General features: G+C 42.2%; 1 protein-coding gene across 1 annotated transcript in view; it reads left to right on the forward strand.

Moving 5' to 3' along the window:
- LOC129327121 (inter-alpha-trypsin inhibitor heavy chain H3-like) overlaps nucleotides 1-14,844 on the forward strand; it is a 60,891-nt gene extending 46,047 nt beyond the window's left edge. The window contains exons 15-21 of the mRNA XM_054975566.1: nucleotides 5,196-5,210; nucleotides 8,062-8,106; nucleotides 9,770-9,883; nucleotides 11,531-11,735; nucleotides 13,361-13,533; nucleotides 13,813-13,924; nucleotides 14,198-14,844. Of these exons, the coding sequence (XP_054831541.1) occupies nucleotides 5,196-5,210; nucleotides 8,062-8,106; nucleotides 9,770-9,883; nucleotides 11,531-11,735; nucleotides 13,361-13,533; nucleotides 13,813-13,924; nucleotides 14,198-14,327 (794 nt within the window). The 3' untranslated portion in view covers nucleotides 14,328-14,844. The remainder of the gene's footprint in view (nucleotides 1-5,195; nucleotides 5,211-8,061; nucleotides 8,107-9,769; nucleotides 9,884-11,530; nucleotides 11,736-13,360; nucleotides 13,534-13,812; nucleotides 13,925-14,197) is intronic.
- The last annotated feature ends 868 nt before the right edge of the window (nucleotides 14,845-15,712 follow it).

Raw genomic sequence — 15,712 nt, forward strand, 5'->3', positions numbered from 1 at the left:
TCAGAAAATGACCGAAGCAGTCATATAGATTTGTAAGAGAATAGGTAGTCCATCAGATATGCTGATTCCAAGCCATAGAGGTCTATAAAAGCCAATACCAGCGCCTTGAATTGTTCCTGGAAACAAACTAGGAGTCAGTATAGATGGGCCAAGACAAGTTATATGGTCCCTACCACCCTCTCCATGTGCTTTATATAAAATTGCAAGTTAGCATATCCCATAGACCAGTTTGAAGATGTACTCTTCCTTCCCAGTTTTCTAGTCCTTTCACCAATGGGAAAGATCTTAACACCATTTCCAGCAGAAGTGAAAAATTAAATCTTACTATAAATGGTTTATTACTGCACTTGCCAAAATCAGTATGATTTAGAAAGTCCATGTTAATCTATTATGTGCAGTGCAATTCTGAGGCCGGCTGTCAGCCATGTGCCTGCATAAGTGCAGAGCCACTTGTCCACTTCCTAATGACTTTAATGGGAGAGCCACGCTGGTGGCCAAGCCTGGCAAGGCACAACTAGGAGGGAAAGCTTCCTAGTTGTCCTGGCAAGGCTGGAAGAATCCACCAATTGCAGAGCAGCTGCAATTGACAGCACTGTGAGTGGCATAGTCAGTTCACAGACCAGCCTGCATTTGCTGTCACCAGCTGCTAATGTTACTCTCCCCCTGCAGGGAGTGGGTGCACAGGGCAGAAAGACCCCCGCAACCAGGCTTACCACACCCAAACAGAAGCGCCTGCCTCAAAAGGAGCCCTGCCCTGTGGGAGGGGAGTTACACTGAAGGCGCAGACAGGGTGCCCACCCACCCACTCACCCAACCCCTATTTCTGGTAAGGGCCAAGCTGGTAGCTGAAGCACTGCTCACTTGCAACCCGCCCTGCCTCGCTGACACTCTGAGAACCATACCCCCGACTTGAAAAGTAAGACCAGAAAGGCAGCGGGACCTGGAAAGGGATGCAGCTACAGCTCCCGGCACTTAGGATCACCTCCCCCAAGTCTTAGAGAGACAGCTTCTTATAACAACAACAACATTTGATTTATATACCACCCTTCAGGACAACTTAACACCCACTCAGAATGGTTTACAAAGTATGTTGTTATTATCCCCAAAACAATCAGCCTGTGAGGTGGGTGGGGCTGAGAGCTCCGGAGAGCTGTGACTGACCCAAGGTCACCCAGCTGGCTTCAAGCAGGGGAGTGGGGAATCAAACCCGGTTCTCCAGATTAGACTCCCCCCACTCTTAACCACTACACCAAACTAGCAAGCGGGAGGTGGGTTCTGAAATGAATGACTAGAATGCTCATTGGAAACAACAGGAAAGGCTGGAAGGCCTGTTGGATATGATGAGAGCCATGCATGCCCATTGACTTGTAGCAACTCCAGTGAAATACATCACTGCATCGGAAAGATATGAGGGGACTGCATGGTGGACCTCAGAAGCAATGTTCTGGTGCTGGAATGACAGCCCCCAGAGTAGAATGATGGCCTCTGGGACCAGAGAAACTGTTTTGGGGAATGTCATCCGATCCCCAACACAAGATTTGTGAAATCTATCCCTGCCTTGGCAAACAGTAAAAAGGAAAGTGGTCTGGCCTGGCAGGGGAGGAGCCCCAGAGATCCCATGGCATCACTCCTCATCCTCCCTCTCTCAGCATCAACCTTGCGCCTTGCGTGCAGCGTTCTTCTGCCTGGCTTATCAGACGCCAGCAGTGTTGTTGGAGAATGAGTCTTCCATGGCTCCAGAGACCATTTGTTGGGATGTGTGAAAGAGCACGTGTGGAATGTTTGAAAGGGCAGCCCTACAAGGAAGTAAAGTCCCTCCTGTGCACTCTTGCCCTGCCACTGTGAGCTCCCACTCCTGCCTGACACTCTAAACCCCTATGGCAGGAGACTCACGGGCAGAGCCTCCAGCTGCCTCCCTACTTACCTGGGGTCATGGCGTCCTGGCTGGAGGTTATGAAGTGTGCCCGGGGAGCTGATTGGGTGCGAGCGAGGAAGCTCAGCCACCACAGAGGCATGAGCGGGTTGGTGCCCATGGTAGTCGGCATCCTATCCTTTGCTGGGCCACTTGGGCGGGGCTGGGAATGGGGGATTGACTTTTCACGCACATTGGGTGCCTATGGGTGCCTATGGGCTACACTATCATTTTTTGCGGCATAATTTTCTACCACTGCTGGGGGTGTTCCCAAGCCCAAAACAGCGTAGGGAGCTGAGTAAGTCATGCCCCACCTGCTGGTGCAGGGACTTATGCCATAGTTATGTCTGTGCCCAGCTGCCAGAGCCGGGCGCCAGCAGAGAGCCCAAGCGGAGTGGCACTAGGCCACTATGCCGGTGTAGGGCGAGTTACACTGGCACAAGTCCAGGATACACAAGTATAATTTGTAGTCAGCTCCCAGAGCACTTTTGGGGGGGGGGGGGTGGCTCAAGATTGCACTGTTAGCTTCCACAGATGCTTTGTCATTGTTTTCATAGTTTATCTGAAAGAGAGATCTGATGTGAAACTATTATGTGAAATAGTTGAGGACTGTATGGAATGATTTCTGTATTCACAATGACTATGATTAGTTTTAACTAGCCACTTAGTATGAAATTGCCACACATGCTTAGTATTTCTGGACAATCCAGATGTTATCATAGCCAGCCCATTACATTCCAATTTTTGTTGTTATTGTTTTTCCATATATTTTTTCAAACCTCATTTGTGGCAATTTTAAAACAAAATTGCATTCCAAGCTGTCTGATGTGGACACTCAGAGCACTAGGGAGACTTCACAAAGCTGCCCCTTTAAAACATCATCCTTTCCCTTCGAACAAAATTAACTACTTTCTGTAGTTATTATTAGAGATGGGCACAAACTGGGAAAATTCCAAACCATGCGCTTTGTGGTTCATCATATTTCACAAACCACAAACTTTCACGAACTTGTCCCAGTTCATGAACCAGTTAATTTGGTTTGTGAAAGCATCACTTCTGGACAGTAGAAAGTCTGCAGAAAGCCCATCCCCCCCCCCCATTGCCTAGGAAACTGATTGATCAGTGCCAGGCTGTCTGCAGTGATGAACCAAAAATGAACCAAATGAACCAGCCTAAAAGTTCATGGTGGTTCATCAGAAATGGGCTCTGATGAACTGCTGGTTCACAAACCATGAACTGGCCCTGTTCGTGCCAAAATTTGGTTCATATTTTTGTTCATGCCCATCTCTAGTTATTATATTATCAAATGATATCAAAATTGAAAGAACAAATAGCTAAAGAAGGGGGCCAGCTAAGAAAGAAAACAACTTTTCACTGGAGATTTAAGGCACCTATATGGGAAACATTTATAAAATGTTCTCACAATATGACACTGAAACAGACCAAGTAAAAAATTGTATGACAAAATGGACACAAAAGTGTGGAGAAAGTATACATATGAGTCAGTTATATAGATGGTATATTATCCTTAAAGACATAGCAAAAGCAAACAAGTAATATAAGGGAAAGTGTTGGAAATGTCGGAACACAGATGCAACATTTTATCATATGTGGTGAATGTGCAATAAAGCAAGAAAAATATTGGATGGAGATACATGAAGAAATGCAAAAGATAATAAAAGTTAAGTTTGAGATGAATCCAAAAATTATGCTATTAAATATCTTACCAAGCAATGTTACAAAAATATACAATGAACTATTTAAGTATATGGTGACAGCAGCAAGAATAATATTCGCAGCAAAATGAAAGGCAGTGAAACGTCCAGATTTGAAGGAATGGAAGAATAAACTGAATGAATTTGCAGCAATGGCAAAATTAACATCTTTTATACTCAGTAGACCAATTTCAGAATTTCAAGAAGAATGGATATGATTATATAGTTGAAAATCAAGATTAAAATTAAATTAAAACACAGAATGACAGAAAGACTTGGGTATTGCATATCATCAGATATGAAGATAGATGGGATAGAATAAAGGTATTTGAATAGAAGTGAAATATTAAAAAGTAAATTTAAGTAAATTCTATAATGTATGCTTTTGATTATAAAAGATTATAGAATATGAACGTTGTTTGTATGTTTGTAAATTGAGTTAAAATAAAAGCAAATTAAAAAAACAAATTGCACCTGACGGCATGTTGAGTTGGAGTTTCACCCCGCCTCCTTATTATGTGTAGCTTGGTACTCTTCCATGTGGGACTCCACAGAAGAACGAAGGTGAAAACAGGGTTGTACATACCTGTAACTATTGTTCATAGAGTTCTTCTGTGCTCCCTCCTTATCCCGTTGTGAACTCCCTGGATTAGCACAGTTGTGAGTTGTGACATCTTAGGAGAACTGAGGGAAGGGGACATTGCTCACCGTTAGGTCACATGACTGTTTGGGTGGGAAATGGTTGCTGTGTGGCTCATGAGCAATGGCCCCTAATGGGCTCTAAGAAGCATTGAAGAATTCTCCATCGGCAGGCCTGCTCATGCACAGTCCCATGTGGGACTGCACAGAAGAAAATGAACTATAGTTACAGATATGTACAACTGTTTTCTAGATTAATAACTATTGAGGATGGAGGGAGCATTGCATGAAAATCATATCTACGTCACAGTGAAGGTCATTTTGAATAACGTTGATTTGTTTGATCTAGCTCTGTAGGGATAAAAGTAGCTATTCCATAATCCTGCCCAAAGACTTCTATCTGATATCCTGTGCTTATTTAAGATTTTTTTGTTAATAATGTTCTACTGTCGAAGTAGTATATCACAATAGCTATTTCTAAAAACAATTAATTCTTTTTTTCCCCTTCTTATTTTCTTACCCATTTTTGGAAACAGCTGAAGGTAAGTTTTATCTTACTTCTGCTTTCACTTAGCATTAAGACAGGGATATGGAAAAGAGGTACTCGGAATTGTTTCTGGTGGTGGCAGCCTTCACGGAGCAAGGCATTTGTATAAAAGTTCCTATTCACACAGATTGACCATTTTCTTTTTGCCATCACAGATATGTATTTTGGAAGTGGTGGAAAGAAAATGATACTATGTATGGCATGAGGAATCTATTACTTGGCAACAAAGACGCTTCCATATGACAGCCATTTGTATTTAAGCAGCCAAAACAGTGCACAAAGTTTCAGATTTAAGTTACGTCAGATCTAGAACTCGGAGAGGGAAAAAAATCATAGTTGTGCATATCAAGTGATCAAAGGGGGATTGAGTAGATACCTAGAGATGCAGCATATAAATGTACTAAATAAATAAAGGGCCTTCGGTATCAATTAGGGTTGTGTGAAAAGGACTTTTGGCAGGTACAGGTTGGTTAAGCAAGGCTGAAAAAGAACCACACCCTTCCTCCAGTTTACTTAACAATTAAAGGAGCCCTCCTAGACTCCTTTAAATCTTGCCGCCAAAACATACAATGAAGCCAAGACAAATATTTGCCCATCTGTACTTTTTTTACTGCCCTCCCTTTAATAATCTTTGAACTCAAGTTTTGCACATCTGAAGTACTGCACCTTGATTCATTAGGATTACTTCCTAAGCCCCATGGGTGTTTTTTTTTTCTTAAAATGTGAGTGGGGAAACTGAGAAAGTGACTAAAATGTTCTATTTTTGTAAAGAGTGAAGAGTTAGATGTGAGCTGTATCTACAAATGTTGTCTATTGTTCCAGTGTTTGACGATGCAGACTTGTATCTGACCATATGTATGCATTAGGGTTGCCAGCTCAGTGCTGGGATCTGATGGGAGCATGGGGTGAGGAGAGGGCATGTTAATTGGCATTGGACCAATGATGTAGCATCACTTCTGGGTTCACACCACAAGTGCTGTCACAGTGTTTGAGTGATATCAAAGTATGACTACTAATGATGACAAATGCAAATGTAAAAGCAAATGCTATTTACTTTTTCTCCTAAGGAAAGTTCTGCATTTAAGTAGAAAAAATAAAATGCATAATTATATGATGAGGGAGACTTGTCTTGGCAGTAGTATGTGTGAAAAGGATCTAGGAGTTTTAGTAGACCATACACTGAATATGAGTCAGCAGTGTGATGTGGTAGCTAAAAAGGCAAATGCAATTTTGGGCTGTATCAACTGAAGTATAATGTCCAGATCACATGAAGTGATGGTATCACTCTACTCTGCTCTGATTAGACCTCACCTAGAGTATTGTGTTCAGTTTGGGGCACCACAATTTAAGAAGGGTTTAGACAAGCTGGAATGTGTCCAGAGGAGGGCAATGAAGGTGGTGACAGAGTCCAAGTCCTATGAGGAAAGATTGAAGGAGCTCAGTATGTTTAGCATGGAAAGGAGATGACTGAGAGGTGATAAGATAACTATCTTCAAGGACTTGAAGGCTGTCATATAGATGATGGTGCAGAGTTGTTTTCTGTTGCCCCGGAAGGCTGGACCAGAACCAATGGGTTGAAATTAAATCAAAAGAGGTTTTGGTTAAATATTAGAAAGAACTTCCTGACAGTTAGAGCGGTCCCTCAGTGGAACAAGCTTCCTCGGGAGGTGGTGGGCTCTCCCTCTTTGGAGGTTTTTAAGCAGAGGCCAGATGGCCATCTGACGGCAATGCTGATTCTGTGAACCTGGGCAGATCATGAGAGGGAGGGCAGGAAGGGTTACATCAGTGCTTAGTTCTTATGTCCCCTTCTTACACACTCAGGGTAATGCCGATTGCCACTTTGGGGTCAGGAAGCATTTTTCTTTGGGGCAAGGAGCAGGGGTCACTAGGTGTGTGTGTGGGGGGAGGTAGTTGTGAATTTCCAGCATTGTGTAGGGGTTGAACTAAATGATCCTGGAGGTACCTTCCAACTCTATGATTTTATGAAAGTAATGCTGCTTTGTGCCTGCCTATTATCCACATGGACAATAGCTGCAGGAAAAGCACATTTTTACATCTTAACTGGTCCCACATATTTTATGTCAAAGTTTAACTCATGCATAACAGCTGAAAACAAAAATTAATATTATTGGATACACGTGAAGCAGTAGCTGAGGGGAGTCAGTTAAAAAATGGAAATGAAGGATTTAAACAAAGATTCTGTTGACTGGATTACAAACACTCTGAAGTTAGGGTGATCAAATTGGGCAAAAACCCAACAGCAAATTGACAAAATTTGGAAAATAAGATCAGTTTTTCATATTCACATTAAGTGACTTGATTCTATTCTTTCATTTACAGCAACACGTGCTTCTCAGCTATGTAAGTTGTAATCTTGAATTTCCTAATCATTTCAGTTGGTTATAAATGACTTTGGAAGGAATATTTGTCTCTGCCATTTCATTTACATTACAGCTATTATAGATTAATGCAATCAAACAAGCCTACATTATTAGATGACTCTGTGCTCCAGATGTTTGAATAGAAATGATACTGTGACTAGATAAAAAATTTAGAGACTCAGCCATGACAAAAAAACACGAATAATTCATTTAGAGACTCATGTATGAAAGCGTGATAGATTATGGTCCCAGAGGGATAGATATGTTGATCTCTTGCAGTGAAATGAATAGGAGTCCTGTGGCCCTGTAAAAACTAACATTTAATTCCAGTCTATAGCTTTCATGGACTAGAGCCTGCTTCTTCATATGCAATGCGTAGATTCTCACTATTTAGGCATATGGATGTATACAGACATTTAATGCAGGACATATTAAAAAAAATCAACAACAGACTCAAGGAACCATGAAATGCAGGAATTACAGAGTGAAATGTAAATGATATAATGTTCAAATCTAACCTTTTGGGGAAAATAGGCTCTAGTCCACAAAAACTTACGCTGGAATAAAATTTTGTGATGTTTAAGATGCCACAAGATTTATATGTAGACGGTACCATGATGGTTGGTATAGCAAGCGACACACACTCCTGCTGTGAAAACGACAATGCTAAAAACAATGAAGCACCTCAGATTTCTCTGTGTATATTTTAGGAAGTAGATAGTTGTTCAGATTAAGATAACTGCACTGTTAGATTACATTAATGAAGAATGAATTTTAAATTACGATGGAAATCCCACATTAGTATTAATAAAATATATAAGCATTCCTTTGTTATTTTAATTCCAGTTTTTCTCTTTTTCTACACAGCAACAGCATATCAAAGCACACCAACCTATCACAGTTATACAAGTGGTGAGTTGATTTTGAATTGTTTATGTGCAGTGGGGAAAACTGTGATTCAAAAAGAATCTGGTAGGTAATACAGTATCACTATGTCAAGCACGTAAGTGGGTGGCCCATGACAATCACAATACAGCAAAACCAGACTACCCATATGTCAGGCTCATTGTCCTGGATGTCGGAGCCCGGGGGAGGGCCCTCATTCTCCAGGCTGCCCCTAAGACTCAGGTGAGTCTTAAGGCAAGTCTCAGAATTGGGGAGGAGGGGGTATACAGCACCAACACCCCTCTCTCCCCTGGCTGGATGGCAGGTCCTGTGAGGCTACGCTCGCTCTCACTGTCTTGGGTTTTCTCTCTGCTCTCCCTCCACACTCTCCAACCAACATCCTCCCCAACTTGCTTGTTAGATCCCCTTTTATAGGAACTGCCCTGGGGTAGTGCCCGCCCCTCCCCCAGGCTCCGTCCCATGCCCTCCTTCCAGCCAGAAGTGAACAGCCTTTGACCCAACCAGGGGTTCCCCAGTGCATCTGATCCCACCTTCCTCCTGCTCATAGCCCAATGGGTCTGTCCCTGCAGGGTGGGACTGGCCGGGCTTTGCCAAACGCTGGGGCGCTCATCCTTGCACGGTGTGCTCTTTACTGGTGGCCTCCTCATGGCTGTTACAGGCCATGTTGGCATTGCTTTTGCTTCAGGGGGCTGTCACACTTGCCACCCCTATTCTTGCTGCCTGGGCAGCTATTCTGGCCCCTGGAGATCTCTCCCTGTCCTCACCTCCACCTCTGGGTATCTTGCCAGTGACTCCAGTGCAGTGACTTGGCAGCTGGGGGTTTCTCCCATTGTCGCCTTAGCCTTCTGCTCCTGCATCAGCTGTACACGTAAGTTGAGGTGGGGGGGAGACTCCTCATCTCCAGATACCATAGTCAAAGATGTGGCTTCCACATGCTAGGGTGGACTTTCTAGGTGTACAGTAGGATTTGCATCCAGCCCTGCTGTTCTAATGCAGACTAACATGGCTGCCCACCTAAAACTATCTTCCAGGTATGCAGACTTTGTAAAGTAAATAAACAACAAACACAGCTTGATGGGACTAAATATCCTGTAGGAGACAGTTGAGTATCGGTTAAGGGGGATATGAGGGATGGAAAACTAAAGTGTGCCAGAATCCACATATTCCCCTCCAACTTGAAGGAGGATCCCACATGGTGGACCATCCTGGAGGCAGGGACATAGTATAACCACTGAGCCAATACTTATCCACCTCATGTAGGGAGTTGCAGTGGAACTATGTCTGCTCTTTCTGCCGGGGCTTCTCTGCAATGTGATAGGCATCATAGGTGTTTGGTCAACATTAGCACAGATTAGAGTGGGTAGTAATCACCCCAGACTGCAGCTGTGCTTCCTGTTTCCCCTGTCTGCAGAAGAGCGGGTGATGCTAGCATGGCATTATATTTATAGTACTGGAGTAACAGCATATCTTCCAGCACTCATCCCACCATGTGAGGAAGCTTCACTTCCAGTACATCTGTCTCTACATTTGCAGCAGCTATGATAGCAATGCAGAAAATCCTTACCATGTGGAAGCAGCCTAAGCTAAAGAAAGCAAATTATACTTCATAATGATTGCAAACATTTTGAAATAGGCACAGAATGATCTAAATGTAAATCTCTGTTTGCAGTTGATGGAGACCCACACTTCATTATAGCTGTGCCCCAAAAAGAAGATGCTCTTTGTTTTAATATTTATGAGGATCCAGGCATTGTCTTAAACCTAATCAGAGACCCAGTTACAGGTAAGGTTTCCTTCTGAAAAACTGGTTGTCATTCCAGATAAACATAGCCTGGATATGTTTTGTTCAACAAAGTGTTAGTGTAAGAGCAATTTTCATCCTTTTGATTCTGCTGTGGCAGAGGGGAAGAAGTTGGGCAGAGTACAGAGTCATCTTCACCAAAAAAAATGGGACAGTGGGATCTGGCTGTACTTTTGAACTTAACATTTGGCAGTAAACAGAGCTTCATCAGAGCCAATGCATGCTAAGTGATGGCGGCACTTCCTATCCTGATACCAGCTGCATAGTAACTGAGTGCCACAGGGATCTGTGCCTTTAATGGAGAGCATTGTTGAGCATCAGTGAAAACACAGTGGGACAGGATTGCATTTGGATACATGGTGCAGGCTAGCAGCACTCAGAAAGCCTAGTGATATCATTGGCTTGCACTGAAGGTTGCTGAATGCAGAGTAGTTGCCGTCGAGAGCAGATGTGGCCAATGTTCTGCCTCCACTGCTTACTAAGTGAGGAAGGACAGCTTCTCCTTCTCCCTTCCTGCCCTCTTCAATTGCCATCCAGTGATGGCCAGCTGGTGCTTTTAGGGTCCCTCCCCCATGCACCACCATTGTTTTTAATTTTCAGATAGCTAGATGCAGACTGAACTTATTTGAATAGCACTTCAAAAGACTGGCAGACATTTTTACGGTCGTTTTCCCAGTCAGTAGCATTTGAATTTTTGAAATGACAGATTGAAATGGCATTCACCATGCTTCATTTTTGTAAGAATGAGAATGAGTTATGACCCTGCTCAGACTTTTTCTCTAGTCACTACCACAATGAGATTGGGTTTACCACTTCTTTCTTTGCCATCCCTTTTCCCATTCCCCAAATGCACATAGAAGGTCCTGCTTCAACAACCCCCCCCCCATGTTTATTTGATTCTATTATCTCTCCAATCATCCTGCCTGCACCTGGAAAGAACAGGTAGTGGTTGGATCGACTAGTCAAAGAGAGCCTGCCTTGCTCAGGTGCACAGAGGACATTACTTTCCACTGCAAATTGAGGGGACTAGGAAGAAAATGTGATTGTAAAACCTATCCACTTTTGATTGAACCACATACAGAGGTGTGGTAAGAAGAATTTTCCAAACAAACGCATAGATATGTCTGTTCAGCACCCATATTATGATCAACACAAATAGGAATTCTGATTCCTTAAATCAGAACCTGGTTCTCATAATCTAACGTGACAGACCTGTGCCTGGACAGTCACTATCTGACTGTGTGCATTTGTTTGTGTGGGCCATCGAGTTACAACTGACTTAAGGCAATTCTGCAAGGGGCTTTCAAGGCAACAGAGGAGCAGAGGTGATTTGCCACTACCGTCCTCTGCAGAGTCTTCCATAGTGGTCTGCCATCCAAGTATCTAGCCTGTTTAGTGTCTGAGTTCTGATGAGACGCCACCGTTCAACCACCTTACTGTCTGACTAGGCTAATAAATTGTCATTTAACTAGGAGGGTATATTTGCCAATATAGCAGTAGCTTCTTTATAAAAATGTAGAATTATGTTATAATAATTTTCTATATTCATGTTACCATGGAAAACTACTGTTTTTATATGCCAAGGTTTATTTTCTATTTATTTTTTTCCTACCATATTCTTTAATGTAGGTATTACAGTCAATGGGGAGCTTATTGGAGATGAGAGGACAAGTAATGATGCAGCACCACATAATACCTATTTTGGAAGGCTTGGAGTTGTAAATGTGCAACTAAACTTAAAACTTGAAGTAACTCCTCAGAAAATTATCCTTCACCGTGGCTCAAAGCAAATGACATTCACTTGGTTTGATGAAGTCACCTTACAGAATGCAGGGTAAAATAGATCCAACATGGTTTAATTTTTTTTCTTGGGCAAAAAAACATGAACAGCAAAAAATTGCATCTCATTCAGAACATACACAATAACAAGATGTGATTTAAAAGCTCTACGGATTTTATTTAAGGAGGTCAAGGATACATTTGGGAAAAAACTGGACATTCTATTTCTCCATCTCACATACACATCAACACTTTAAGTTGCCTTGTACCACTGGTCTATTAAGGTCAGTATTGACTATTCTGACTGGCAGCAGCTCTCTAGGTTCTCAGGTGCAGATTTTTTATATCTCCTGTGCCCTGATCCTTTTAATCAGAGATGCCAGAGATTGAACTTGAGACCTTCTGCATGCAAATCAGGTGCTCTACTACTAAACCACAGCCCTATCCTCATAAGAATCATAAGAGTTTCTCGAGTAAAGCCCAAGTCCCTAAATAAATCTGATCTCAGGGCAGGAACTAAGGAGACTTACTCTTAGCAGAATGTAAGATAAAGTGAGGAAAACAACAAAACAACGTGAAAGATACATAAAGGAAATATGAATAGAGATTCTTAAACATACCTTACCAAAAAATTTTTCAGTAAAATGTATCCTTCGTCTCAATTGTGAGATTTGTTCTGAATGTGGATTCGGGACCCCGGCTCCCTGCAATCGATGAGGAGGTGCTTACACTGGCTCTGAGAGTCAAGAGCCTGGTGGTGATCCTGGATGCCTCCTTGACAATGGAGGCTCAGATCACTGCGGTTGCCAGGCCCTCATTTTTCTATCTTCAACAGGCCAGGTAGCTTGCCCTGCACCTTTTGTCCCGCGACTTGACTACAGTGGTCCAGGCAATGGTCACCTCTGTGTTAGACTACTGTCATGCCCTCTACGCAGGGCTTTCCCTGAACCTGATCCAGTGGTTACAGCTGGCGCGTGTCATCACAGGATTGCCGATGCGTGAGCATATAATGCCGGCACTACGTCAGCTGCACTGGTTACCGGTGGAGTACCAAATCAGGTTCAAGGTTTTGGTATTAACCTATAAAGCTCTATGTGGACTGGGACTGGCATATCTGCGGGACCGCCTCTTCCCATATGAACCCCAGAGTACTCTTTGCTCTAGTGAGAAACATCTGCTAAAGGCCCCTGGCCCCAGGAAGGCCACCTGGCATCAACCAGGGCGTGGTGGAATGCTCTGTCTAATGAGACCAAGGCCTGGCAGGATTTGTTATCTTTCCGCCAGGCCTGCAAGACAGAGCTGTTCCACCAGGCGTATGGGTGGTGCTAGGCGGAGCCCCCCTGGCTGGCTGATGGTGGAATTAGCCCTCCCCACTACCAATACCCCCATTTAGTAATCTCCCTTACTGCTAAGATGCTCTGGAGATGATTAAGTCTGGGTCAGTTGGATTTTTGTGCTGCTATGTTCATGTTTATATGTATTTTAAATTGTATAAATCTGGATGTTTTTATGGTTGTTAACTTATATTAATGGTTTTATGTATTTTAATTTGTATGTGTTTGTAATCCGCCCTGAGCCTGTTGGTGTGGGGAGGGCGGAATATAAATTGAAAATAAATAAATAAAAAATAAATAAATGTTAAATTAATAGGCTTACACTATAATTTCTTTTCCAAACTAGTTTAACTCTGAAAATTATCAAGAAAAAGAGTTTGGAAGTCTCAATGGGATCTGGAACAAGATTTACGGTGATTTTGCATCAAGCATGGAATAAAAATAGAGTACGCCAGGATTTTCTAGGATTCTACACAGTGGACAGTCACAGATTGTCTGAACACACCCATGGCTTATTAGGTAAGAATTCATGAACGTACTCGGTATATAGAAGATGAATTGTTTTCCTGAAGGCGATTTACAATGAAACGTTAGAAGGTGGGAGAGTACTGTTTGTTGAAAAATTTCCAGTGTATCAGCTGAGTATTAATTTAGGTAGGTGGGATGGGAATGGGTCAGGATGGTGGAGAGAGGACTCAGGATATAGTATTTGCTTCTTATTAATTTCCACTAAGGAAACTGGCATTTATTTTGGAATAAATGTTAATGAGACTGTCTGTTGGCCATTTTTATCTCCAGGGCAGTTTTTTCACCCAATTGATTTTAACATCCTGGAAGTCCATCCTGGATCTGATCCTGAGAAACCAGATGCCACCATGATTGTCAAAAATAACCAGCTGACAGTAACTAGGTAAATTGTAATTCAAAAGTTGTGTGCTTGTTATAGCTGCAGGTTTTTTTCAAACTGAAAAACAAGACACATATAGTTGGTTGTTGTGGGTTTTCCGGGCTGTATTGCTGTACAGCCCGGAAAACCCACAACAACCATCGTTCTCCGGCCGTGAAAGCCTTCGACAATACATAAGACACATATAGCTTATGAAATAATTTCTTTGGGAGCTGGTATTTTTCCTGCATGAGTTGGCTCTTCAAAATTTCACCACTGTGTTTTTTTACCTTTCAGGGGGTGGCAGAAAGATTACACAGAAGATGTTCGGCATGGAACAAATGTCCCTTGTTGGTTTATTCACAACAATGGTGAAGGTCTAATTGATGGCACATACACAGACTATATTGTTCCCAGTCTGTTTTAGCCTGAAGATGTATTTCTCTTTCCCTGTGAGACTTGGAAATGGCAGCATAGAATACTACCATTGATTTTCATTCATTGTTCATGCTGTCACAGATCAGGTTTTTGTGATTCCCACCTGTGTGAAATACTGCTTTTATAAATTGCTTCAAAATCACATTAGAAATAGGGGGATCCTCTACTCTACAGAATCATGAGGTTGGATCCAATGAGCTTTTCTTCTGGCACAGGTCTCCTCCCTGTTCCACATGGGTTTTTGTTTGTGGGTCCCACAATCCCTGGCATAATCCTTTTTTAAAAATCAAAAGGGCCCTTCCACCCTTTTGCAAAGGCAGAATATCTGGTGGAATCCAATTTATGACATACTATATCCTCACAAGTCTTTCACATTCCATATAACTGTGGTACAGTGTTCAAAGTTCAAGTTAATATGATTTTGGAAATCAACTTTGTAAGATACTGAATCCTCTACATGAAATGACCTTTAAATAAAATTGGAAAACTGGCTTTTGAATGATAAATGGTGCCTTTTATATTATAAATCCTTACCCCAAACTTATCTTATATCTGACATTCAAAAGTTTTAAAACTTTAAAGAAAAACTATTACTATTTTTTCATCCTAAGCACTATGAATAGTATGTATTTTTCTATAATGTACTATTTTTGGCTATTGGTATCATAGGAGAACTGAGCAAAAATGGGTTACTGATATTGCTAGTTAGAATTCCCAAAGTGATTGGGCAGATTGTTCTCTACACTAAGGCTTTTAATACGGTAGTCATATAACTACCAGAATATCAGTCCTTTTCCCAAAGAGTTCCTTGAGAACATTAGATTATCACTGATTGTCACATGAGCTCCCACTCAAACCAGTTTGACACATTTATCAGTGATCTACATCCCATAGTGGATAATGGTAATTCTTTCTCACAGATCTTGGCTGGCAAGCATTTCCTCGCTTTTAGCGAGCCTGCTAAATTGAAACAGCTTCTAACCAACAACAATGGGCTTTCTTACCAAAGCTACAAATCCAGAACATAAGAACAGCCTGCTGGATCAAACCTGTAATCCATCTAGTCCAGCATCCTGTCTGACACAGCAGCCAACCAGTTACTATGGAGGGCCAACAACAGGGCACAGAGGCTGAGATGTCTCCTGGCATGGGTGTTCAGAAGTTCACTGCCACTGAATGTGGAGGTTTCCTTCAGTCACCAAGGCTAGTAGCCACTGATTGATCCTCCATGAATATTTCAAATCCCTTTTTAAAGCAGTGTATGCCTGTGGTCATCATTACATCCTCTGGCAGTGAATTCCAAATTTTAATCAGTTGTTGAGTAAAGAATATTTCCTTTTGTCCATCCTAAATATACTGTCCATCAACTTCATT

The sequence above is a fragment of the Eublepharis macularius genome, chromosome 4 (genome assembly GCF_028583425.1).
Source record: "Eublepharis macularius isolate TG4126 chromosome 4, MPM_Emac_v1.0, whole genome shotgun sequence".
Taxonomy (NCBI): Eukaryota; Metazoa; Chordata; class Lepidosauria; order Squamata; family Eublepharidae; genus Eublepharis; species Eublepharis macularius.